The 24,892-nt window shown below is 29.6% G+C and overlaps 3 protein-coding genes across 3 annotated transcripts; 1 reads left to right on the top strand and 2 right to left on the bottom strand.

Moving 5' to 3' along the window:
* Window positions 1–5,170: 5,170 nt before the first annotated feature.
* On the top strand, window positions 5,171–8,642 carry LOC125866254 (glucosidase 2 subunit beta). The gene is made up of 5 exons (XM_049546594.1): window positions 5,171–5,334; window positions 5,416–5,529; window positions 7,228–7,323; window positions 8,028–8,207; window positions 8,293–8,642. The coding sequence occupies exons 1-5, from the start codon at window positions 5,223–5,225 to the stop codon at window positions 8,394–8,396; spliced, it is 606 nt and encodes a 201-aa protein (XP_049402551.1). The 5' UTR covers window positions 5,171–5,222; the 3' UTR covers window positions 8,397–8,642.
* A 512-nt stretch (window positions 8,643–9,154) lies between these two features.
* Window positions 9,155–10,325, bottom strand: LOC125866246 (probable dolichyl-diphosphooligosaccharide--protein glycosyltransferase subunit 3B). The gene has a single exon (XM_049546580.1). The coding sequence runs from the start codon at window positions 10,193–10,195 to the stop codon at window positions 9,191–9,193; it is 1,005 nt and encodes a 334-aa protein (XP_049402537.1). The 5' UTR covers window positions 10,196–10,325; the 3' UTR covers window positions 9,155–9,190.
* Window positions 10,326–11,098: 773 nt separating this feature from the next.
* On the bottom strand, window positions 11,099–11,750 carry LOC125865460 (RING-H2 finger protein ATL40-like; the record flags this gene model as incomplete). Its single annotated transcript, XM_049545657.1, has 1 exon — window positions 11,099–11,750. A coding segment is annotated over one exon (507 nt), but the record flags the coding sequence as incomplete, so codon positions are not given.
* Between the last annotated feature and the right edge of the window lie 13,142 nt (window positions 11,751–24,892).

The raw sequence follows: 24,892 nt of genomic DNA, 5'->3' as shown, positions 1-24,892 counted from the left end.
AATTCCATATCATGATTTGAGATATTTTTAATACAAAAAATGATCCACAAGTTTATATTTTGTTAAAACAACCCCATATTTATATTATAACCATTTATTTCATATATAAATAAAATTTATAATCATATAATTACTTTATAAAATTTATTATTCTCACCAACATATAGTCACTTTAACTCACACCAATTGATTGTTGAGTAATAAATTTGTTCTTTTCATTTACTTCAACACCTAATTTATTACTTCTACCGTTTTGTATTTATTACAACTCAAAGTAACAATGTTGGTTCGTTTTCTCGGTCACATGATCGAGAAATGCAAGTTCAACGAGAGAAAATTGTCCTTACTATGTGAGAATATTATATTAAAACTAGTACAATACAATTTATGTTCAATTTTTTATACTGAATTAAAGTTAGATGAAACAATTACTTAAGTGGAGAACAAATAGCTTTGTAATAATTTATTATGCGATTTTTATAAATTTTTGTTTATTTGGTGAGATTGAATAAACAATTGGGGTTATTTTAATAGTCTTACAACTTATGGGATTCTTGTGTTTATGAAAAAATATATAACACAAAAATTTCATATCGCATGTCCAAACAAAACTTTAATTTCATCTTATAATTCCATATTATGATATCATATCATGATTCCATATCATGATACCATATCGCATGGCCAAACGGGCCCTAAACATCAATTAATATGAGTATTCTTGTAATATATTCATATCAATCATTATTTTTTAAGGGAAGAGGAAAATCTAAAGTAGACAAGTAAAAATGAATGGAGAGGATATATTATTTTAATCACATACCCCCCGGTTATTTTTACTTGTCCAATATTTTTTAAAAAAAACTATTTTTATTTATCACTTTTCACATATCAATGAAAGGCATTTTTAAATTCAAATAGTATCTTGCCACGTAACTTTGCCATAAAATAAAAACTAAAAACAACACTAACTTGTTCGAGACAGGTAATTATTAGGTACTAATAATAGTGAAACTAAAATTGAACTCACCCCTATTAAGAATTTTTTATATATATTTATATCTTAAATTGAGACCCTAATTAAAAAAAAAAAACAATTTCATCCATGCCAATACATTGTTGGATAATAAACTATCCTTAAATTATTATTATGCTAATAGGAACATCTAAGAATGCCTTTTGGTTTTGTATTGAAACTAATAAGAAGTACAATATAAAATGAGTTGTCAATTGGTTATAAAACAGTTACCAGGCGAACTCGAGATTTAAAAATTTTGGGTACATTAATATTACGCTTAAATATGACCTCTAAGATAAACTTAAAATAAAAAATAATGAAATATAGAATTCTAGCTAGATTCAAACTCAAGTTTCGTGGGTGATTCTTTTAGTTTGTACCAGCAGCACAATAATACTCATATGCTCTTTATGAATACACAATTAATTATATCCTAATTTATGTCAATTTCTCAAAATAGATGTTCATATATAAATATAATTTTTTTTTGAATTAACGAATGTGTGTACCCCACCTCTAAAGTGGTTCCGCCGGACTCACCATAAATAGAAAGTATTATAAATGCAGTTTGGTGAAAAGCAAACTGATGTGAACTTTTCTTGTTAGTTTAAATTAAATTATATGCATTCACAATTTTATAATATTAAAAAGAATGTATGTAAGTAGATCACTTAATTATTGGTAATCAAATGACTTGATAAATAAATTATTGTCTAAGGTACTCTTTGTTGGAATTATTCTCATATTCTCTTGTTTTAATAAAATCCAAAGCTAAAAAAATCCTTTATGGGTCCTTTTTTATTTTTTTCATAGTAAAATCTTATATGAAAGATAAAGTATATTATTGAATATTGATCTTGTGAAAAACTTTATTTAGATTGTTGGCTTACAAGCATTTACCCATTATTTTCGTGGTTTATTTAACGAATAGAATATTTGTTATTTTGACTTTTTTTTATATTAATATTTTTTATTCGTTGATAAATTTGAAATCTCACACTATAATGTTTCTATTATATGATGCTATAAAAGAGAAAAAGAATTATCAAATCTACTCTATCAAAAATTCATATTAGAATTGATAAAGAAATAAAAAAATTTATCACTCAAACTTCACAATAAATTACTTATGAAAATTCTTGTGTACGTTATGCTTGAATTTTTCAAAGAAAGAATTTGTTATATATTGTGTTCAAGCAGTTTAAAGTCAAAACTTCTGCAAATATAGGAAAGATGATATTTTAAAAATTAATTTTAAAATAAATAGATCTTATTAATGGATCAAAAGAAAAAGCATAGTAGCAATTACAAATTTAAAATTTATTATTACATAATAGATATCACTTGATTATATTAAAATATATTAATATAAGTATAAATATTCGATACAAAAAAATTTTTATTGGCAAGTTGAGTAATGGGGTTACGTTTGATAACTCCAATAAATGGAGTAAATAATTTTGGAGTATGGATAATGATTTTCTTGGAAGACGTGCAAAGTTATCTGTTTCTGGATTGTATAATTCTTATCTGATATAAATAAGGCCTTATCTGGTCCCATTACCCATATTACCATGACAAATATTATCGTCTCCGTTTTATTTATACGTTGATTTTACTAAAAATTATGATGGTTAATATTTATCATTTCACAAAATTAATATTTTTTCTGTTCATTTTTACTTGTTATTATTTGATTTGGCATATTTATTAAAAAAATAATTATTGACATAATTATTTTATTAAACTATCCCTATTAAATAATGTTTCGTATTAAGTTTTGAAAAAAAGTATTTAATGTTGGGTTAAAGCATGAAAGAACATAATTGTATTTTTCTTGATATGTCAAAATTGACAAATAAAAATAAAAAACTTGTTTTAGGAATAAGGAACAAGTAAAAGTGAACGGAGAGAGTACTACATAAATAACACTACTTTTTCTATTTTATCTTTGGGATTTGAGAGTTACTCTCTCCGTTCACTTTTACTTGTCAATTAATCCTAAAATAGATTTTCATTTACTTGTCACTTTTAAATGACAATTATTTTGTTTTATGTTTTACCCTCAACATTAAATACTTATTATTTAAATCATTTTCAAGACCTAATAGTACTTACTAAACATCATTTAATATGAATAATTTGGTAAAATATCTATATTAATAATTATTTTCTTAATTAAAGTATCAAGTCAAATTTCGATTAATATAGAAAAACTAAATGATTTAATTCATGTATATTGGTCAATTTATTAATCAAAATATTTTTTTGAAAACTTAACCTCAAGAAACTAATAAATAAGAGTATAATAGTAAATTTAATTAGTTTCTTAAGAAACGTAAAATTTAAAATGATGACATATAAATAGAAACGGATGAAGTGTATTAAAATATATACTTATAAATTCATCCTTCTTCTTCAAGGACGGATCTATGCATATGTGTATCAATTACAGATAGTTGAACAAAGAGACTCGTGAAGAATAATATGCCCTTTCTGTTTCAATTCATTTTTCTTATTTTGTTTTGATTCATTTAAAGAGGATTTCTTTTTAATAATTTTTAATTTCATTTTTTATCTAACATGTTTAAGATCACAAGATTAAAAAGAATTTGATATATTTGAAAAATCTTTAATTTAATATCATAAAATTCAAAAAAAAAAAAAATCTTTCCAACTTTATGTTAAGTCAAATTGAAAAAACAAATTAAAATTGAGAGAGTAAGATGAAATTATTAGGATGCAACTAGTAGTAATAATTTGTTATTGACTAATATTTTATGCAAAATCACTCTCAAATTGTTGAAAAAAAATATCATAATATTGACCGTGAACAAACAAACAATGAAGTTGATAATTTTATCGATTATAAAGTTATGTCGTGTCGAATTAAAACAACTTTGAAAAGGGTGAACAATATCTTGAATTATGTGAAATTGAATTAGTCTAAAAATTCATCTGATATCAATAGTTTGATCTAAAAATATTTATACTATTAATAGCTTATTGTTAAATCAAACTATTGACGACAAACTAAAAACACTTTTAATCAAGATATAATACGTAAATATGACCCTTAACTTAGCTTAAGCTGACAACTATGATCTTTAGCTTTGAGAGTGCACAAGTAGATACTTAAACTTGTATAAAATTGAATAAATGGAAACATTCATCCTATATGACAATTTGGCGTCATATGTGTATTATGTCATGTAGGATATGTGTGCTTATTTGTTCAATTTTATATAAGTTCAAGTGTCTACTTATGCATACTCAAAGTTGGAGGACATATTTGTTTGCTAAAGCCAGTTAAGAGTCATATTTATGTATTATGCGTTTAATCAATTTCACAAGAATATTTTTAAGGGAAACTTTCACATATAGTCACTCAAATATAGCTTAATTTCTATAGTTTGCTAATTATGATTCGTAACTACATGTTATAGGGAGGAGAGTGGCGAGCGAGATTGGGAGAGGGAGGAGAGAGACGAGTGAGAAAGGGTAGAGAGGTGAATTGTATATGTATATCGGTTAGATAATTGTATATATTTAACTAGTATACATATGTATTTGTATATCTAGCGAGCGAGATTGGGAGAGGGAGGAGAGAGGCGAGCGAGATACGGCAATAATTTGTATAGTTTGCATCTCGTTTGTATAATTCATGTGCTTTTGTATAATTTTTGAGTAATATAAAGTCTGAAATTATACAAATATGATAAAGATCGAAATAATGAATTGATATAAATATAAACATATGAACTTTAAACAATTATACAAATTGCATTATATAAATTATATTATACAAAATTAGAAAACTACACGTTTATACAAACTTTAAAAAATTATACACAAAAAGATTGAATGTATATAGTGATAAAACTGAAAAATCGAAGAAAATCATTGTCATATACAAATACAAATCAAATGAAAAATTATTAGTTGCAAATTATACAAATGTAGCGAATTATACAAACGTAACTAATTGTACAAACTCGAAGTCAACCCAAATAATTAACAGTTAATGTTTGTCGCGAGGGATAGTTATAGCAAATTATAACTAATTAAATAATATAAGTTTACACGTAATTTTCCCAATTTTAATTTTTTTCCCCCAAAAACAACTGTGGTGGGGTGGGGGATTTTCAAAAAAGCCACAAACTCACTAAAATTCTAAAATTAAACACAAACAGTCAGTCCATCAATGGAGGCGACGACTCTCACTCAGCTAACAAGTCTCCTCCTCCTCCTCAGCTTCTTCTTCTTTCATGTCTCCAATTCCTCTGCTGATTTTCCCATCGGAATCCATCCTCTAGGTTTTTCTCACACTGCGTAAATCTCTGTATAAATTTTTAATAAATTTCTTTAATTTTTTTTAACAACTGATGATTTTGCAGATGAGAAGTACTATGCTTCGGATGTGATTAAATGCAAAGATGGATCTAAATCCTTTACCATAGATCGGCTCAACGACGATTTTTGCGATTGTATTGATGGAACTGATGAGCCCGGTAAGCAATGCCTTTTCCTTATATTCATGTTTCAATTAGAAGATCAATGCATTCTAATTAGGCACAGTACATAAATAAATATGTTTTTTTAACTTGGCCTCAACTAATATTTACGCCCTCCAACTTTGAAGGTACACAGTTAGACACTTAAATGTGTATTTAATTGAATAAGTAGACACAAGTGTCATATGTAGCATAATAGGATGCCACGTAGGATATCACATAGGATGTGTATGTCTATTTGTTTAATATTATACATGTTTAAGTGTCTAGTTGTGCAAATTCAAAGTTGGAGGACATAGAAACAAGCTGAAGTCAAAGTTAAAGGCATATTTATGTAAATATGCGTTCTAGTTAATCATAGGTACCTCTGATCATGCGCAAATTTGTAGGCGAAAATTGGGGAACATGAATCATTGGTCTCTCAGATGTGTATATTTTCTTAATTTAGTATAATTATATGTTGGCACCCATGCTACACCAACACTAAAAATATACCCAGTGTAATGTAGGGTCAGGGAGGGTAAAATGTGCGCAAACCTTACCACTACATTAGAGGTACATAGACTGTTTCCATCTAAGAAAAAATAGTTCAAAGTAGTAAAGGGAGATATAATGTAAATGAAGACAATCATGCGAAATAATATAGACAACATGAAAAATCATCCTAAATAATAGTTGGTATAATACATAAATATGTCATTTAACTTGACATCAACTAATATCTATACACTCCAACTATGGGTGTGCACAACTAGATACTTAAACTTGTATAGAGTTGAACAAGTAGACACATGCGTCCTACATGTCACAATACACATAGGACGTGAATTGTCACATAGGACGTGTGTGTCTACTTGTTCAACTCTATCCAAGTTTAAATGTCTACTTGTGCATACGGCATAGATGACAGATGAGGCCAAGTTAAAGAGCACATTTATGTATTATGCCACAATGGTTATAACAAGCTACAATGATAATCTTAGTGTAAGTTTATTTTATTTTTAAAAATCACAAATAATAACCAAACTCAAAGGATAAAGAAACTACAAGAAGTACAACTAATAATAAAGAGTAATAAGCAAGACAACGCTCAAGTGACTAACTAACTTCTGGCACCCATGCTATAAAAAGTCTAAATGGTGCACTTGCTTGGAAGTTGAGTTATTTATATAGAGAACTAGGGATCAATTCCCACTAAATAGTGGTGCACCATGTTTTAGTAATCTTAGAATGTCATTTCTAGAACGGGTAATCTCAATTCCCAACATAGGAGAGTTGACGTTGCCTACCAAAAATACCAACACAGGTAATCTCAACCTGGAAAAGTGATAGTTAACATATGCCATTTCTTATATACACTAGCCTAAATTTGTTTGTCGATGAATCTTAATATATATCTAAGCAGATAAAATATATGATAGTTTTGCATGGATTTTCAGAAGAGAGCTCCAGTAGTAACTCCAAAATGTTAGCTTAGACTAGTTCCATTAGATATGATGGGCGTGAAAGTAACAGTTGGATGCTCTAGTAGTAAAGTTTTGTGTTTCACATCATTCATCCTTCTCTTTAGTTTGTATACTTTCTGTTGCTCTTCCCCATCACTTTTGATGGTTCCACAGTTTTGAAACCTATAAAACATTGGCATATATTTTGTTTGAGTTCTCCTGTCAATTAAATCATTCTCTCCTTTGATAGGAACGGCTGCCTGTCCATCTGGAAAATTTTATTGCAGGAATGTGGGCAGTACGCCTAAATTTCTGTTCTCTTCTCGTGTGAATGATGATATTTGTGGTAAGCACTCCTGGTTAAGGTATTAAGTATGTTTTTTCTTAAGAACAATTTTATACAATTAATTTTGCTTCCATTCATGTGTTATTTAAAAGTTTGTCCTCTTATCTGAGGCTTGTTTGTTGCTATGATACATGAATCGTTTATGTGTACGTATTGAATTGGGTAAGTTAAGTTTGTTTTGCTTATTTCACGTGTATTTGAATAATCTGCTCGAAACACCCACACCCTTATCACACCTGTTCAATGTGAATACGTCAAGGCAAGTGAAGGATTTGTGTATCATGGATTTGTTGTTGCTTCATGAAAAATCATCTGCTGTTTTTAAGGATAAGTTATTGATGGTCCTGACATGCATATGTTTGCAAGTGGCATTTGCCATTTGCACTTCATTGAAGAAAGAACCAACACATCCAATGTGGATATGTTTGAAGAATTATTTCCTTAGTCCTAAATTATTACTTAAGCCTCGTTCATTCGCTTGAGGCAGAGTCTCCTAGAGAATCTTTTAATCACTGTGACGGCCTTATGACTGAGTTTGTAACTAAGGACTTAAATGCTTTAGAATATGTTTCTTTGCTCCTTTCATGTTTTATATTTTATACAGTTGTTTCCTTTTTGGGCATAGCAGTTGTTGATTTGTTAATCTGTATCTACCACTCTACCCTGTGGTTTGGGTCTTGCTTGTTGATTTAAGATATTTTCAGACTGTTGTGATGGAAGTGATGAGTATGATAGTAATGTCAATTGCCCCAATACCTGCGTAATGGGTGGGAATTTTTCTTATCAAACAAGAAGGTATCGCTCAAGAAGAAACCATCTCGATCGAATTGGTGGAAGAAATGCTAATGAGGTCAATATGGCTGACTCGGCTCAGAGACTTAAAGGTAATTATATTCTCCTCCCTTTTTCTTAAACCTCTGACATGAACTGTGAGCCATCTGATGTGGCAACTATTAATGGTCACTGCAGGTCTGAAGATACTGGTACTTGTACAAGTGGCCGTTATCATTATTTTTCTGGTTTCTCGAAAACTGTATCGCCGATCCAGGTCTAAAAGAAGACATTCACGTTGAGAATTGATCCCAGGATTGTTGTTCCTCTATCTTTTGTTTGTCTCCCAAACATTATTATTGAATCTAACTTCGGAGTGCAGTTGTGCTCCAGAATGTTTCTGAAGGTCCAACTTGCTGATTGTTGACGTTCTTCTTTACAATGATTCTTACATACATCTATCTGGAGACGGGATTGTGACAACTATTAAGTCCTGCACCAGACCTCGAAGTATCATATTATCAAGTGCTCCTTTGAACTTTTGACTATCTCAATTGATCAAATTGACGAGTAAGTTGGATACTGCAGCACATCTTTTCGCCTTCAAGCTCATTGCATTGGGCATGTATAGAAAATCATTTTTGTATGCTATTAGTCCATCTCACACTTTATCTGACATCATACAATCGGAAATTGTATATTGTGTTTTTAAGGTTTATATGTGGATTCGAAGAGGAGAACATTACTTGAACAAATGCAGGGAGACTATACCTGCGGGTATGCAATTTTTGTAGATGATTATCTATGTAGGTATGTTTTTATGTACTGTGATTTAACTCAAAGATAATGGTTTAGAACACACCTGAAGTATTACTTTTTTGCAAGTTTCATACCTGAACTATTATGTGCTTGCGTTTCCTACCTGAAGTCTTGAATTATCACCAACTATTTATCAAAATACATCTCAAAAAAGTGATACTTCATGTGTGTTTTGATCATTATCTTTTTAACTTATGACCAGTTTGTTGGAATTGAGTCGACTCAACTAGTATAAACTGATATAGTTCTCTTACATATTGTGCATCAGCCAAACAGTTCACCCATAAATAGGACCAAGCCCAGTCTTCCAGTTATAAAGGTAAAATACCTTCTTTACAGCCCAGAATGAAACAAAGATTGCCAAAAGCATCACAAACCTCTGGATATTCCTGTTCTTCACATGGATAAGAACATGAGTGACAAAGGCCAACATCAACCCGAAAATCATGTACAAGAACCCGACTGTAAACCCCTCAGCACCCAACTGCATCCCAGATCCGTCGTAGAAGAAAATCAGCTTTCCTGGATCATCTCTATCCATCATAGCTATAGGTATCTTGTTGATTATGTTGTACATTGTCCCTGAAACACTGAAGAAGTACACGAAAATCGACCCTACCATCCATATGTTCTTATCATGCAAAAGGCTGTTCCCAGATACAATCTTTTTCACTAGAAATGGACTCAAGATTAGCCCCAGAGCTATGATACACATCCTCTGCTTCTTGGAAATAAAACCTGGTCGATGAATTGTACCAACAATGTGTTCACTTTTGGCCTCCACGAACTCTGCCATCGATTCAGCATGCCTCGAGATATCAGAGTACTCCATCTGAATCGAATCCCTTTCGAAATCAATGGCAAAAGGGGGAACTAAACATATATGGGGGAGAGACTTGACACCAAATAGAGCAAAAGAAGCTTGTGATTCTTGAAACTCAATGTCAAAGAAGAAGAACTTGTTGTTATCTGGATTGTTTGTGTGAAAAGAAGACGAGAGAACCAAGAACTCATTTTTGAGTTTGGGGAGTGAAATCTCTGAATCTGAATGTAGCTTCTGGGAATCAAAGAATACAAGGAGAGTGAATGGCCTAGGGACAGGTACCGATAAAATTTGCCAGAGTAGTCTGTTTGAAAGGTGAATGACACCAGTAGAAGATCGAGAACGAAGGACAGTTAGTTCAGAAACCAAATCATCTGAGTTTAAGGTATGATTGATAGGTACATGGAGTAAAAGAACAAGGATGAACAAAAAGGAATTTGTGTTATAAGAGATTGCCATTGTAGTTATGTTGCTTCTATCTGTTCTATTTCATGCTATTTAGTAGAACTTTTGGGCTGCGGGTTGCTATATTTTTCCCCATACTTTGATTCCACATGGTGTGTTCCTAAGATTTTTTTCATCTCTTAGAAGTCTATTTGACTAGACAAGTCTCCTTTACTGGGGGGTTCCCACATAGAAGTACTCTTGCTCTGGCTTGCCAAAAGCGTTTAATATTGAGAATGTGGATGCATTACACATTGGTGGAATTGCGTAATAAGGCTTTTAACTAGCTTAGTGAATCGATTTAAACTATCTGTTTTAGGATTACTAATTTAATACTTAGCATATAGTTCTGGATTTTACTATTTTGACTTGGGGTTATTATTTCAACATTGCTCTCTATTTCAAATTATTTCGTTGTTGTTATTGCTCTCATATTTGTCTTCCCTTTTTCAATTGTTTGGAAATGCTTTATTTAGGTCGAGGGTCTATCAGAAACAACCTCTCTATCTCTACGAGGTAGGGGTAAGGTTTGCGTATTCTCTACCCTTCTCATGCCCCCACTTGTGGAATTACACTTGGTATGTTAACCAATCAGCGTATTCTCTACCCTTCTCATGCCCCCACTTGTGGGATTACACTTGGTATGTTAACCAATCAAGGTTATGATAGATTATAAGTATTCCTTCCTCCTTAATTAAAAATTTTGGGTTCGAGCTCTGAGTATAAAATAATCTTTGTTAGGGAGCTTTATCCTCTCAATGTGAGATTTCTCAATCCTTAATATAAAAGCTGCTAGCTATGGCTAGAAAAATAGTTTATCTATGTGTCTCACGTAGTGTGGAATATATGTACAAGCAAAATTGTATTATAAAATTTGTACTATTGAAGAAAAAAAAAATGGCAATCATACGTGGCGGATTCAACCATGGGTTTAAATTCGAACTCCTTTTATATACATGTGTCCGCACATATCGATATGGCAAAAACTCGTGTATAAATAGATTTAGATATACGTTTTGTGAAGATCATCTCTCGCATCGTCTAAATTCTTGATCTGCCACTCTCAAGGTGGCATAGGACTAACAAAGCCCTCTCTAGGCTCGGGCAATAGTCGCGGTTCCGCCTCGGTGCGACATATGGGGCACGTTGAGTGATAATTGAACCATTTGTCAATACACTCAACATGAAAATTGTGCTTACAATTAGGCAAAACCCTAACCAATTCACCATCTTCAATAATACTCAAACAAATTGAACACTCAATAATATCATCATGATGATCATTTCTCTTATAAAGAAATAATGGTAGTGAAGTTATGATGGTCGGGTCAAGACCATTTTTGGGTGGATCAACCCACGATACACTTGTCAAGTCGGAAATTCGAGTATTTCTAGTAGTGTAGAGTGTCGCCCGGTCTTGGGCCTGACGACATCTGATGTACATACGAAGAATAGTAACGAGAAAAACAACTATACATATTGAAATTAAGGCAATGATCATGATTTTGTTAATGATATTATATTTGTTTTTTTGATGAACAAATAGAGTATCATCAACAAAGTCCATGGAGATAATAAGAATGGTTTAATTTTATAGATTTTCTTGGTATAAATATTGGTTTTTTCTGTGTTTGGTAACGTTGACTAATGGAAAACGTGTATTCATGGAAAATGAAGGGAAACAAGTAATGAAATTGTATTAGCCAAATATTCAACTATTGACTACTAATTTATAGTACTCCTTCCGTTTCAAATTATGGTAGTGATTTTTATTTACACGTTTTTTAAGAAAATATTAATTTAGGAAGAATTTTTACCTTTACTTATTTCTTTAAGATATAATCTCTCGACATTAAATATATATTCTTTTGAGGTGTTTGTAGTTTTAAAGAATAATTACTACTAAGAATAAAATGAAAAAATAATTAATTTTGTATTGAATTTCTAAAGTAACAATAATTTAAAACAATTCTATAGTAGTATTTATGATGTCTTTCTCAGCAATACTTTAGAAATTACAAGAGAAATTTCCTCCATAATTTCCTTTTGGCAGAAATAAAGATCAATTTTTTAAAAAAATTTAATTATTATTAATTTCTTTAGAATCTTTTTCATGTTTCATTTTTAAAAGTAAAAGACAGAATGCCAAAGAGGCATATATATATACTAGATATGGGACCCCGTGTCGAGCACGGGGCCCAATATATGTTACTGTTTCTATTTCAATTTATGTGGTACATATGAAATTTGAAGTTAATCAATTTTTTAGTGTGTTTTTATATATTTTAAGTTGCTAATTATTTTTATTTAGAGTATGTTTTACGTAAATATATTATAAATCACAATAATTAACAAGTTAATATTAAAAAAAACTAATAAAACATTCATTGACTTTTGAAATTTCATTTGTATCACATAAATCAGGACAAAGCGAGTAATATATATGAAAATTACATAAAACGTACTATAACTCACAATAATTAGCAACTTGAAATATCTATATATCTATATTTCTCCCAATTTATGTGGTATAGATGAAATTTTGAAAGTTAACAAAACTTTTTATATGTTTTCAAATATTTTAAGCTATTAATTATTATGATTTATAATACTTTTTACATAAAAAATTTATTTATATAAAGTATAAAAGAAAAAGTTTTAAAAAAGGAAACATAAATGTCAGCACGAGTCCAATCTATGTTAATTTCTATGTTTTAATTATTGTAATACCGATTGAATTTGGAGAGCCAACTAAATTTTTTTAAAGGAATTTTTTTATAAATTTTAAGTTGTTAATTATTATAATTTATAATATTTTTATTTATTTTAAACCAATATATGTTTTTCTCTGTCTCAATTACATGAGACATATGGAATTTGGAGAGTCAACTAAAATTTTACAATATGTTAAGTTGTTAATTATTATACCTTATAGTACTATTACGTGATTTTCAAANAAATGTTACCATATCTTGAAAAATACTATAAAAAATTACCAGGCTTTTGGGCCAAATATTTTAAAGAAGAATATGAAAAAGAAAATAAGAAAGGAGATACTCTTGGATAAAGAATATCTTTCCTACAAAATAGATTTGGTCAATTATGTATGGCACACAACATACAGAGAAAGGCCAAAAGAATTAATACGCAAATCTATTGTTTAGATACTAATGCATCAACTCAATGGGGATGTAATGAAAAGCCCTAAAAAAAAGAAGAAAGCTAAAGAAAAGCTTAATTAAAAGGAAAAATGTTTCCAAACAAAACTATATACCAAAAAAGAGGTATTTTAAAAGAAAAAATAATTTTAAGAATCCTAGACCAGAAAAATGCAAATGTTACAATTGCGGAGAAGAAGGTCATAAAAGTTACGAATGTAATAAAAAAAGCGTAAAAATATCAAAAATTGATACAATAGATATTGAATCAGATTTAGAATCTATAAAATCAATAGGAAGTGAAGATTTCTTTGAAGAAATTTATGAAGAATACTCTACTAGTTCAAATGAATCAATATAAATGAGTATATAAACTCAAAAGGAAGAAAATTCAGTTCAAGTTCTGGAAACAGAAGAAGATCAAAGAGGATATGCTCTAAAAGCAACCTTTGATGGAGAAATATTTAGAAAAATCCAAGGCTTAAAACTAAATCTGAAAACAGAAGATAATTTATTAAATAGGATGCAAAGAATGTTTGTAAGAAACAAAATTTCCTATCATGAATATCAGGAAATAGAAAAGGTTATAAAAATCACTCAAACAACAGGAAAACATAAACTAAACCTGTTAACCAAACCAATGATCGACCAGATCCTTAGAAAAATTACTGAAAAGAAAAGGAAAAAAATGAACTATGTCCATTTAGGTGGCATTCAAATACTTGTAAAATCAACTTTTAAAGAAGGCATAAATTGTCCTATAGTAATTAATCTCTCAGACGAAAGATTCATGAATGAAAGAGAAGGAAATCTTGGTATAGTTGAGGGAAACCTGGCCTACACCAAACTCCTATTTACATATTACCCAAGATATTGTATTTCACTAAAAGATGCCGATTTTAATGACGCATTAAGCTTACATTTTCAGATCAAAAGAAAAGATCTATTTAAACCAGGTAATCATATAATGATTATCTATTATCAAGCATTATATACAGTTACAAACTCCAATTATGAAAATGTATATAAAAATAAAGAAATGATCGAAATTGATCAAGAATGTACAGGAATAGCAAGGATTGTTGAAGAAGAAATTCAACAAGCTCAAATTCCAGATGAATATGAAATCCAGTTTAGAAAAACGCAAGAAATAGGAAGCTCTAGCAGCAATCCTAATCTCTCAATAGATTGCGGAAGAAATTCTATTAGAAAAAGTATATCTAATAGGTTTTCTAGAAACACCCTAGAAAATTCTAATAGTACTAGAATTAAAGGAAGAATCTATAATTGAGTAGAATGGAAACTACATGAAATATTAATACAAACAGGAGCAACTGCAAACCATGTAAAATGAATTATGATAGCTGGATTGCCAATCTATGAAAGACCTCCATATAATTACAAAACTTTCGAAGGAAACAATTTTAGTTGTAAAAATATGATAAATTTACCTATACAACTAGACACAATAAGAATAACGGTCCCTTGTTATATTACGAATCACGAGAGTAATCAAAATCTTATCCTAGAAAATTTATTCCTAAATAGTGTTGAAGACTATAGTATAGGGAAAAATAGAATAGAAATGATTTACAAAAATGAGACTTGTTTTATAACAAAAATGTGATGCCAAAGGAAACATCTTTTAAAGTATCAGTTTTCATAGAAATAACATTCCATGATACAAAATAACAACCTGTTGTCAAATAGACAATGAATCCGAAGCCAGTTTGACAAAATCCATTTTAATAAAAGAATGGGATATAAATAGAAACAATATCTCCATGATAGGTATCACATGAGATAAAGAAAAACTATCTAGATCCAAAGAAANAAATATTGTTGAAGACTATAGTATAGAGAAAAAATGGAATAGATATGATTTACAAAAATGAGACTTGTTTTATAACAAAAATGTGATGCCAAAGGAAACATCTTTTAAAGTATCAGTTTTCATAGAAATAACATTCTATGATACAAAAATAACAATCTATTGTCAAATAGACAATGGATCCGAAGCCAGTTTGGCAAAATCCTTTTTAATAAAAGAATGGGATATAAATAAAAACAATATTTCCATGATAGGTATCACAGGAGATAAAGAAAAACTATATAGGTCCAAAGAAAAGGTAGAAATAATTCTAGGTTCAAAGATTGTTTTTATAAATAAATTATTTGCCTACGATAAACTGGAAACAAATTTATTATTAGGAAATGATTTTTTACAACAATTTCAAGATTATCATCAAACATTATACATGATAAGCCTCAAAACCCCTTGTGGACATTTTATTAAAGTCCCAAGAAAACAAAATCCTTATATTATAGAAAAGGATAACAAAAGAAAATACTTAGAAAGCCTAAGAAAAATCTCTACCAAGTGCCTTAATTTAGAAAAAATTAAAGAAAACTTACAAAAATCATATGAAGAAAATCCCCTTGAAAAAAAATGGGAACAAAATCATGAAAGGACAATTTTAACACTAAAAGACCCTAGCATTATTAGTAGAGTAAAACCCATGCTCTATAATGAAGAAGATAAAATTGAATTTAAAATTCAAATCAAAGAATTACTCAATCTAAAGTTAATAAAGATGAGTAAAAGCCTTCACAACAGCCCAACATTTATGGTAAGAAACCATGCTGAAATAAAAAGAGGAAAAACTTGAATGGTTATAAACTACAAAGAGCGTAATAAAAATTGTATATTTGACGGATATTTTATCCCAAATAAAAATAATCTAATCAACTTAGCTAAAGGAAAAACTTATTTTTCCAAATTCGACTGTAAAAGTAAATTTTGGCAAATAAAATTAGTAGAAGACTCCATCCCATTAACTGCCTCACACACCTAATGGACATTATGAATGGATAGTAATGCCATTTGGGTTAAAAAATGCCCCTCAAATATTTCAAAGAAAAATGGACAAAATATTCTCTGACAAAGAATTTCTAATAGTCTATATAGATGACATATTAATTTGCTCTAAAACATACGAAGAGCACTTGACACATCTAAAAGAATTTTCAGAAATCTGCTTAAAAAATGAAATAGTTTTAAGCCAGAAAAAAGCAGATATAAATAAAAATGAAATAGAATTCTTAGGAATGATTATTTCAAAAAATGAAATTGAACTCCAATCTCACATCTCAAAGAAGATTATAGAATTTCCTAACAAACTGACAACTAAAGAAGAAATACAAAGGTTTCTAGGATGCCTTAACTATGGATGAGAATTTATTCCAGATCTAGCAAAGAAAAGGAATATGCTGCAAAAATTAATAAGAAAATCCAACAGACTTGGTTGGACTGAAGAACATACTCAATGTATACAATTAAAAGAAGAATGCTCTAAGCAACCAAAACTTAGATTACCAGATGAAAATGACAATTTAATATTACAAACTGATGCGTCAGATTATCATTGGGGAGCATTATTGCAAACCGACCTAAATGAAATTTGCAGGTACACAAGCGGTACATTCAACGATGCAAAAACAAGATATTCTACAAATGAAAAAAATTATTAGCCATTGTTAGAGGAATTAGGAAATTTTCGGCTTTCCTATTACCTAAACAATTTATTATTAAAACTGATAGCACACAGGTGTCAGGACTAATTTTCAACAAACTTCCATCAGAACCACAATATAGAAGATTGCATAGATGGCAGGTTTTGTTATCGTTTTATTCTTTTAAAATAGAACACATTAAAGGAATAGATAATTCTTTTGCAGATTTCCTATCAAGAAATGTCCAATATGGACAATCGAACGCAGATCCTGATAAACAGGGTATTTGAAAGAATGTAATTGGTTTCAGATTCAATTGATGGCAAAAGCCAAAAATTATTTAACATCAGAGATGATTTAATGAGCTTATCCGAACAAGCAAGAAAGATGCAATACGAAATTAACCAGCTAAGCAATGATCAAGCAGAAAACATGAATGTATTTTTGTTATTATGCGAGCACTTGGACACATGTCCAAAAAGGAATTCCAATCCTGAAGGGAATATTAATCCCAAAAAAGTGGCAGGAGATGTCCCACTAGCACCTACTGCCAAAAACATCTCATCGGTAAGCATGGATATGCCGAAACCAAAGTCTTCGGACAAAGGTAAAAGCCAAGCAATACAAAAGGATGATACATCCAAAAAAGAAGAAAAAATTATTTCTATGACAACAGAAGGCTCTAACAGAGTTCCATCAAGAACCAAAGTTTTTTCTTCTTTTCAGGTTGGAAAACAACATCCGAAAGAAGAACAATATTTGGCCTTTACAAAATTCATTTATAATCTCCTAGAAGAAAGTGGAGAAACATTTGGAGTTTTAGGCACAACAAGCTTGTTCCCAAGAATCTCCATATTTCCAAATGGATCACCAGGGTTCACAACCCAATTATTTGAATTCGGATACTTAGACCGGGCATATGCAAAAGCAGAGTTAAAAGAGTTATCTGAATTACCCAAGCAATTAGTTAATTTGATAAAAAATTGTGCCCAAGGTGAAGGAGTTTACTGCATATTTTTTAGCATTTCCATGGAGTGCAAAGATGAGCAAGTATATTATCCTACGTCAAATTACGTTACAATAGAAAAGTTAAAATATTTTAACATCAAAGCAACATGAGTGGATAAAAAGCTTCCACACTTGAATAAAAAATGGATACAAACTAAAAGAGCATTGGGAATTAAAGCTATATATTTTATTCTTAAACAATTTTACAATGAAGATATCAAAGTAGTGGATCATGATCACGATTGGGTTCTAATGACAAAAGGAAGATCTAAATCCAAGATCTTAAAAGGAGAGGAACTTCTCTGAAGAGAGGCAGACTAATCTTTCTTAGAAATATCCATTTAAGAAAAATGTCAGGTACCTTTAGGAGAATGAGTGAGTAGTAACTTCTCCCGTCAGGGAAAAGTATTTCTTTAGTGTTTATGAGTATGTAAAATATATTATGAGTTGTTTGTAAAGGTAATGATATGAAATAAAAAGTTTGATTTTTATACCTCTCTTCTTCAAATCTATAAATAGTCTTAAGTGAAGGTTGTGGTCTTCAGCCCTAAGGAGGAACAATAAAAAGTAGCTGAAGACTGAGGTCGTTAGGGTGAAAGTACTGTTCATGGCCTGAAATGAGAGCTATCAAGGTAGCGATAAAGACTATTCATCGAATAACAGGAAGGAAGGTATATAGCACAATTTGTTATTTCATGTTAAATTACTTTTAAAAACAAATTATATTCATATTTTGTTGTATTCTTAAACGTAAAGAGAAATACTTAGTACCTATAGGGAATTAAAATAATAATGAATTATTACAACAACATGTTTTCACTTATGCTAACAGCATAAAAATCAAGAAAAATGAAAAATATACAACATCATGTGTATGCAATAAGGCGAAGAGCTTGGAAACACCGCATAGCTATGCATCACATTAATAAAACAATTCCTAAAATGGAAAAGTCATCCTTAAGTACTTGCTTAAGATCTACAAAACTCATTATAGCTATTCATGAAATAAAAATGCTTAAAATAAATGAGTACTTTGCATATAAAGATGCAAAAAGAATATTAAAAAAAAGTGTGCTTTTTACAACATAAAAATTCCGCAACCTTGTTTTATATCGATGAAGAAAAATACTTCATAATGATAAATACTTTTACAGAAAAAGTAAATGTCTGGTTCTCAGGACTAACAGAGGACGCATAAAAAATAATTAAAAATGATACTTTGGAGGGACTGAAGAATTCCCTTCAAGAAGGAATAATATATATACACATATATATATGAAAAGGAGAAGTATGTGCTCTGCACGGCCGAATCACCATTATTTGAAATTTGTAATTTTTATATGTGATATTTTTAATTTTTAAAATATAATAATATTTGTTTTTTTTCTAACTAATAATAAACAATCTAACATTAACATTACAAATCAAAGGTAATATGGATAAAAAGATTGAGAAATAAAATAATCAAATGTATTACTTAAGTTAGTAATAACAAAATATACTAGAATTTTGGACGATTAGACCAAAGATTGAAATTTAAATCATTGGGATATTTGCCCAGTACTTATTTAGTATAACTTATTTAGAAACATGCATAATTAACATAGGTATAAATTATAAAAATAATTATTTATTATTTTATATAAGATAATATTTACATAAAATTACAAGTAAAAGACATTAAAAATGGAAATTAAAGAAAAAAAATGTTACCTAGGTTCCATACTCGAACTTGCGCATAAAATATCAAACTTTGACAAATAAGCCAAGTAGTTTTCATGAGGAAAACACACAGCTGAAACAGGCATGTTGACACCCAATTATGTGTTCATTCCCTTTTCTTTTAGCAGTACTAGTTATATATTAATTATGTTACATCATTTATACAAACTCAATCGAAACAAACCAACCACTACAAAATTGATAATTTTATGAAAAATAACAATTTTGAAATGACAGATTCACATTATTAGCCATGGAATGCCAAAAAAAACAAAAAAAAGAAGAGTTATTTAACTTTTTATTTTATTTATGAAGCATATTTTGTATTATTTCTATTACCAATACTTGGTGCATTGGAGTACCCTACTTATTGAATCCAAGTGTATTTAGTTATAAGTAGAAAATATTTTAGCTTTTTATGTAACGATAATTTTAAAATGTATTAACATGTATTATAATTTAATATGTTTTAGGGGTGGCCAAATATCTCTTTCTGGAAGTATGAATGAATTTATCGATGGTTCAGAGCGTTAACGTGTTATGTTAAGTCACCCCTTATTGTATGGATACATCTTTATAATACTTTCATAATTTATTGTTTTCCAAATAAAAATATAAGAGAATTTATGGAATACTTTTATATGTTTAATGATATTTTTATTTTTATTGTTGATAGATAAAACGAGTTAAGCTGACTATGAATACAGAGAAGAGAGAGAAGAAATGAAAACTTTTTACTTGTTCCCTCAAGCTTAGTCTAGAGTTATAGTAGAATAAAAACATAAGATGTTCAACATCACAAATCAACTTCTTTAATTTATATAGATAGAATTTAATTCACGTTAATAAGATGTTAATGATATGTCTCTAATATGTTATTTTGGATATCATTACAAGAAATTATTTATTATTATGAATATTTAGTTAAATTTAAAATTCTAAAATATTCTACTATAAAATGATTCTTCTTTCATTCTTTTTTATATTTTTTACTCTACAAATATCAATATTTTCAAAATGGAAATAATATCATAATATAATATAAGATGAATTACAATTTGTTGAGGGTCTAGAATAAATGTTTTACTAGCCTCCCTTTGAGCTACTCTTGGATTTGAGTCCTACATTCAAGTAGTGTGAAGTGTAGCTGCATGTTAGTAAGTTGTAATTAGAGGTGATTACAAGGTGATAAGGTTAGCTCAAGAAAATATAGTCCGTTTAATTGTTTAAATTTGGATTAGTTATTGATTCGCTTATTTATTACTTGTCAATCTAAAAAAAAATTAGGCTAATATGTAGCCTAAATTGATACATGAGGAATTTTATTAAAATATTTGCAAAAGATATTTTTCTTATTTGATATGTATATAGCCATAATATAGTAAAACCTCACTAAATTAATATTGTTCGGACCATGTAATAGTATTATTTTGTAGATGTATTATTTAATCGATAAATTAATATTTATTAATTTAAAGAGTGTTTTGAGATTCAACCTTGTGATGCTAGGATAATAAGAGCTTTCAAGATGTATTATCACAACTTTTATCGTAGGATATTAGAAGACTTATGAAGTGAGACAAATTGATCCATGAAAGATTAATGTTTTGGATGCTATCAATTTTGCAATGCCGGCTTGGACGACAAATATAATGTTCAGCAAGAGACAATAACAAATTATTTTTGACACTACAACAAATTAAATTTGTTAGAAGGATGAAATCTCAGAGAATTTTAATGAACCCGCTTGTGAAAACATCAATCATGAACTTAAGGTCATGATTAATGATCTTGATTACCGAAATAAAATGGACATCAATAACTTATTGGATTGCCATGTGAAAATGATACATGTTCAGAGGTCCAGAACTTGGAAGAAATTGTGGATCTCATAAAAAAATAATGTTGATAATGAAGTTGAAGGTGATACAATACCTTTGAAACCAGTTATGCGTAAGAGAGCACTTATAGGATCTAGAACTCTTTATAATTTTATGGTACAGTTCGAAAAGACAACATCGAAACTTTTGGTTGTAAAAAGAAAAGTTAGAGATGAACTTCAACTAATTTAAAGTTTAGCAAAAAAACAAAACACAATAGAATCACATTTCACTAAATTGTATTAGATATATTTGTACTTTTAAAAAATTATTAATTTATAATTTTAGTGGGACCATAGGGATCTTCTAAAAACATATTATCTTATTATCTTATCGAAATATGTGATTTTTTCCATTGGTCCAAGTCGGGATCGGAGAAAATATTATCTTAGAGAGATTATTAATTTACAGAGTATTAATTAGGTAAAGTTTTACAATAATTTTTTTTAAAAATTTTTATTAGATTCAATGGGGATGCCAAATTATTTATTGATGCAGTGTCACTTGACACCACTTTCTAGATAAGGCCGTTCAAAATTGAACCAGAAAAGTTTTATTGATTTATTGGTAATGGAATATTGATTTAGCGCGGGTTCAATAACAATTTTGATTTTCTTTAGATATCATGTTATTGATTCTTAACGGTTTGAATTATTTTTTGTAATGGATTAATCAATAATCTGATAGTAAAATTACATTTATTATACTATTTGGTATATAAGTCCTTAACTTAGTTTAGTTTCATTCTTTTATTTCTCACTCTCTCATACTCTCCGTAATTCTATAAGGTGTCAATGTTTCCTTCAAAGCGCAAGATGCAATTTGTCAGTTCATGTGCAGGGTTCTTGGTTTGTGACCTTGTTTATAAGTGATTTTCAATTATTTTTGGGAAAATGCATAAGTAGCCCCTCAGCTTATACCCGAAATCCCAGAGACACACCTAACCTTTACTAAGGTCCTANCATTTTTTTCGAGGATAGTGCCACGTAGGCCGAAAAGGGGTAGAATATTATAGATAAATTAAGTTCGGGGGGGGGGGGGAATAGGACCTTAGTAAATGTTAGGTGTGTATCTGGGATTTCGGGCATAGGCTGGGGGGTACTTATGCATTTTCCCATTATTTTTTAGTGTGAAATGTTAATGGTTAAATAGATAACAATCCATAACCCGATAAAATTGATATCTTAATAGTTCTATAGCAATTTAATATGTGTATAAAGCAATAATCGACAATCAATAAATCAAATTGATAAATTTTAAAATCGGACGAAATTAACCGATACACAACCCTACCATTCCCATAAAATGCATGTGAAGAACCTAAAGTAGAGAGTTATCATGTGTATGTGAAAGAAATCAAAAGAGGAAATCGAAATGCGTGAGAGCTAAACATTAGTCTTTGAAAGCAACTTTATAATTAAAAAACGTGAAGAAGCTGCAACTAAGTGTGTGATTCTTGCTCCGGAGGAAGGGCTCGCATCTGATTAGCTAGTTGGAGCAGGTCTCTTGTAATCACGACTTAAATTATCGTTTTTCATTGAAAAATTAAATTATGTAAAAATGTAAATAGAGTAAAATTCCCTTTGACGTGTGATGACAAAATTCAAATTTAATGGTGAAGGAGGTTCAAAATTGTTGTAGGTCATGTGTTCAAATTAAGACTGTAATATTCTAGAATGTTTTTATTTTCTCTTGTATAAATTTCCAATTCCGCCCTATCGATCGATAGGACTGTGATTAGAAAGTGGAAGAATATCTTAATTTTGATGATAACTTAGATATTCTCTAAAAGATGTAGGAAATATTTTTGTATAATTAACTCTCGTCATTATTTGTTCCTACAAAAAAAAGTTCGGAAAACCTCTTTAATTCTTTATACCAATAAGAGAAAATGGTCAAATGAGCCCCCAATCTATTATCGGATTTTCAACTGCACGCTTATATTTTACGAGGGTCCTATTAACATCCTAAACTATTTAAAACTGAAATTATTACCTCCCTAAATGCTTATGTGGTAAAGTGAGTGTATTTCACTCTCTCAAGACCAAAAATAAATATTAAAACTTTATTTTTAATATTCTTTTCATTTTTATTTTTTATTTTTTCCTTTATTTGTTTTTTTTTTTTTTAAAAAAAGGAAGTCAAATAAAAACACCCAAAGTAATTGAAAAATCAAAACAAACAAAATCAAAAGAAAAAAAAAGCTATAGAGAACAATTTGAAAACTAAGCTCCTTTCTTCCTCGGAGCTCCAAGCGACGGTCCAACGCTTGAGCAGCGCCGCATTGATGCCAGAAAATCAAGGTACAAAGTTGAAGCCGATTTCAATCACACCAAACTTGAAACTCCTATGAAATTGCCAACTATATAACTCCCATCATCATAGATCTGCCATGAAAATAACACAAAAAGCTTTGATAGATTTCATCCAAGACAACTATCTCATCTCTAATTTCTTTTCTTCTTCTTAGCAACTTAGTAGAGCATTCATGACAATCATCAAATGTCACCATCACGATCTGGAAATCAATACCATTACAATTATCTATCAACACCACCACAAATTATAGATAGAAATCTCCTTCCCACTCTTCACACAATCAAAAACTATTAAGAAATTATTTTACACCCATTTTCAAAATCAACTATTAGCCACTAAAACACCATTGAAATACCATCTTGAAGCTATTGTAACAAGCTTTTTCACTTAACAAAATCCATTCAAATAACTTAATAATGATGGAAATCTCTAAAAAAAATGTTCTCAAAATATCCTCACCGGAAAAGATTTAGACGGACAATTTATTTTTTAGGTCAATTAAATTGACAATAAATCTTATCATTTATGCACCTATTTCATAACCATAAATTTAATAATAGTTTTAGATTTGACAAAAAAAGAATTAAAAAGGGAAGAAAAAATGGCATTGATGTGTTCAGGGATTTAAAGAAAAAGGAGGAAGAGAAAGGAAAGAAGGAAAGGATTATCAGTCAAAAAGGTAAGAAAATAAAAAATTACACGTGTCAAACGCGTGGATTTCACCGATCCACATAAATGTGGTTGTGACTTTTTAGGGAGGTAATAATTTCAATTTTAAATAGTTTAGATGGGTAATAGAACCCCCGTGAAGTATAAGTGTGTAGTTGAAAATTCGGTAATAGGTTGAGGACTCATTTAGCCATTTTCTCTATCAATAATGGTGTAGACAATCACTTTAGAATTTAAGTGAAATTAAGTTTCTTAATAGATTAACCAGCTAACTAGCATCACTTATAGATGAACTCGATCGCCTTATAATATTTTTTTTTCAATAGAGAACATGGGTACAAGAAGATATAGTTAATTAGAGGTAAGGTCAGAGCTCACTAAGAGCGAAAGGGTTTAACTGAACCTCCTTCAATGGAAAATTATACTATATATATATATATATA

The sequence above is a fragment of the Solanum stenotomum genome, chromosome 5 (genome assembly GCF_019186545.1).
Source record: "Solanum stenotomum isolate F172 chromosome 5, ASM1918654v1, whole genome shotgun sequence".
NCBI classification, from domain to species: Eukaryota; Viridiplantae; Streptophyta; class Magnoliopsida; order Solanales; family Solanaceae; genus Solanum; species Solanum stenotomum.
The sequence above is the reverse complement of the archived record's forward strand: the minus strand, read 5'-3'. Positions and strand labels throughout refer to the sequence as shown.

Excerpts from the sequence above, each read along its gene's own strand:
- LOC125866254 (XM_049546594.1), top strand. The coding sequence starts at position 5,223 with ATGGAGGCGACGACTCTCACTCAGCTAACAAGTCTCCTCCTCCTCCTC. Across the intron at positions 5,335-5,415 it reads CATCGGAATCCATCCTCTAG|ATGAGAAGTACTATGCTTCG; the intron begins GTTTTTCTCACA and ends ATGATTTTGCAG. Across the intron at positions 5,530-7,227 it reads TGATGGAACTGATGAGCCCG|GAACGGCTGCCTGTCCATCT; the intron begins GTAAGCAATGCC and ends CTCCTTTGATAG.
- LOC125866246 (XM_049546580.1), bottom strand. The coding sequence starts at position 10,195 with ATGGCAATCTCTTATAACACAAATTCCTTTTTGTTCATCCTTGTTCTT.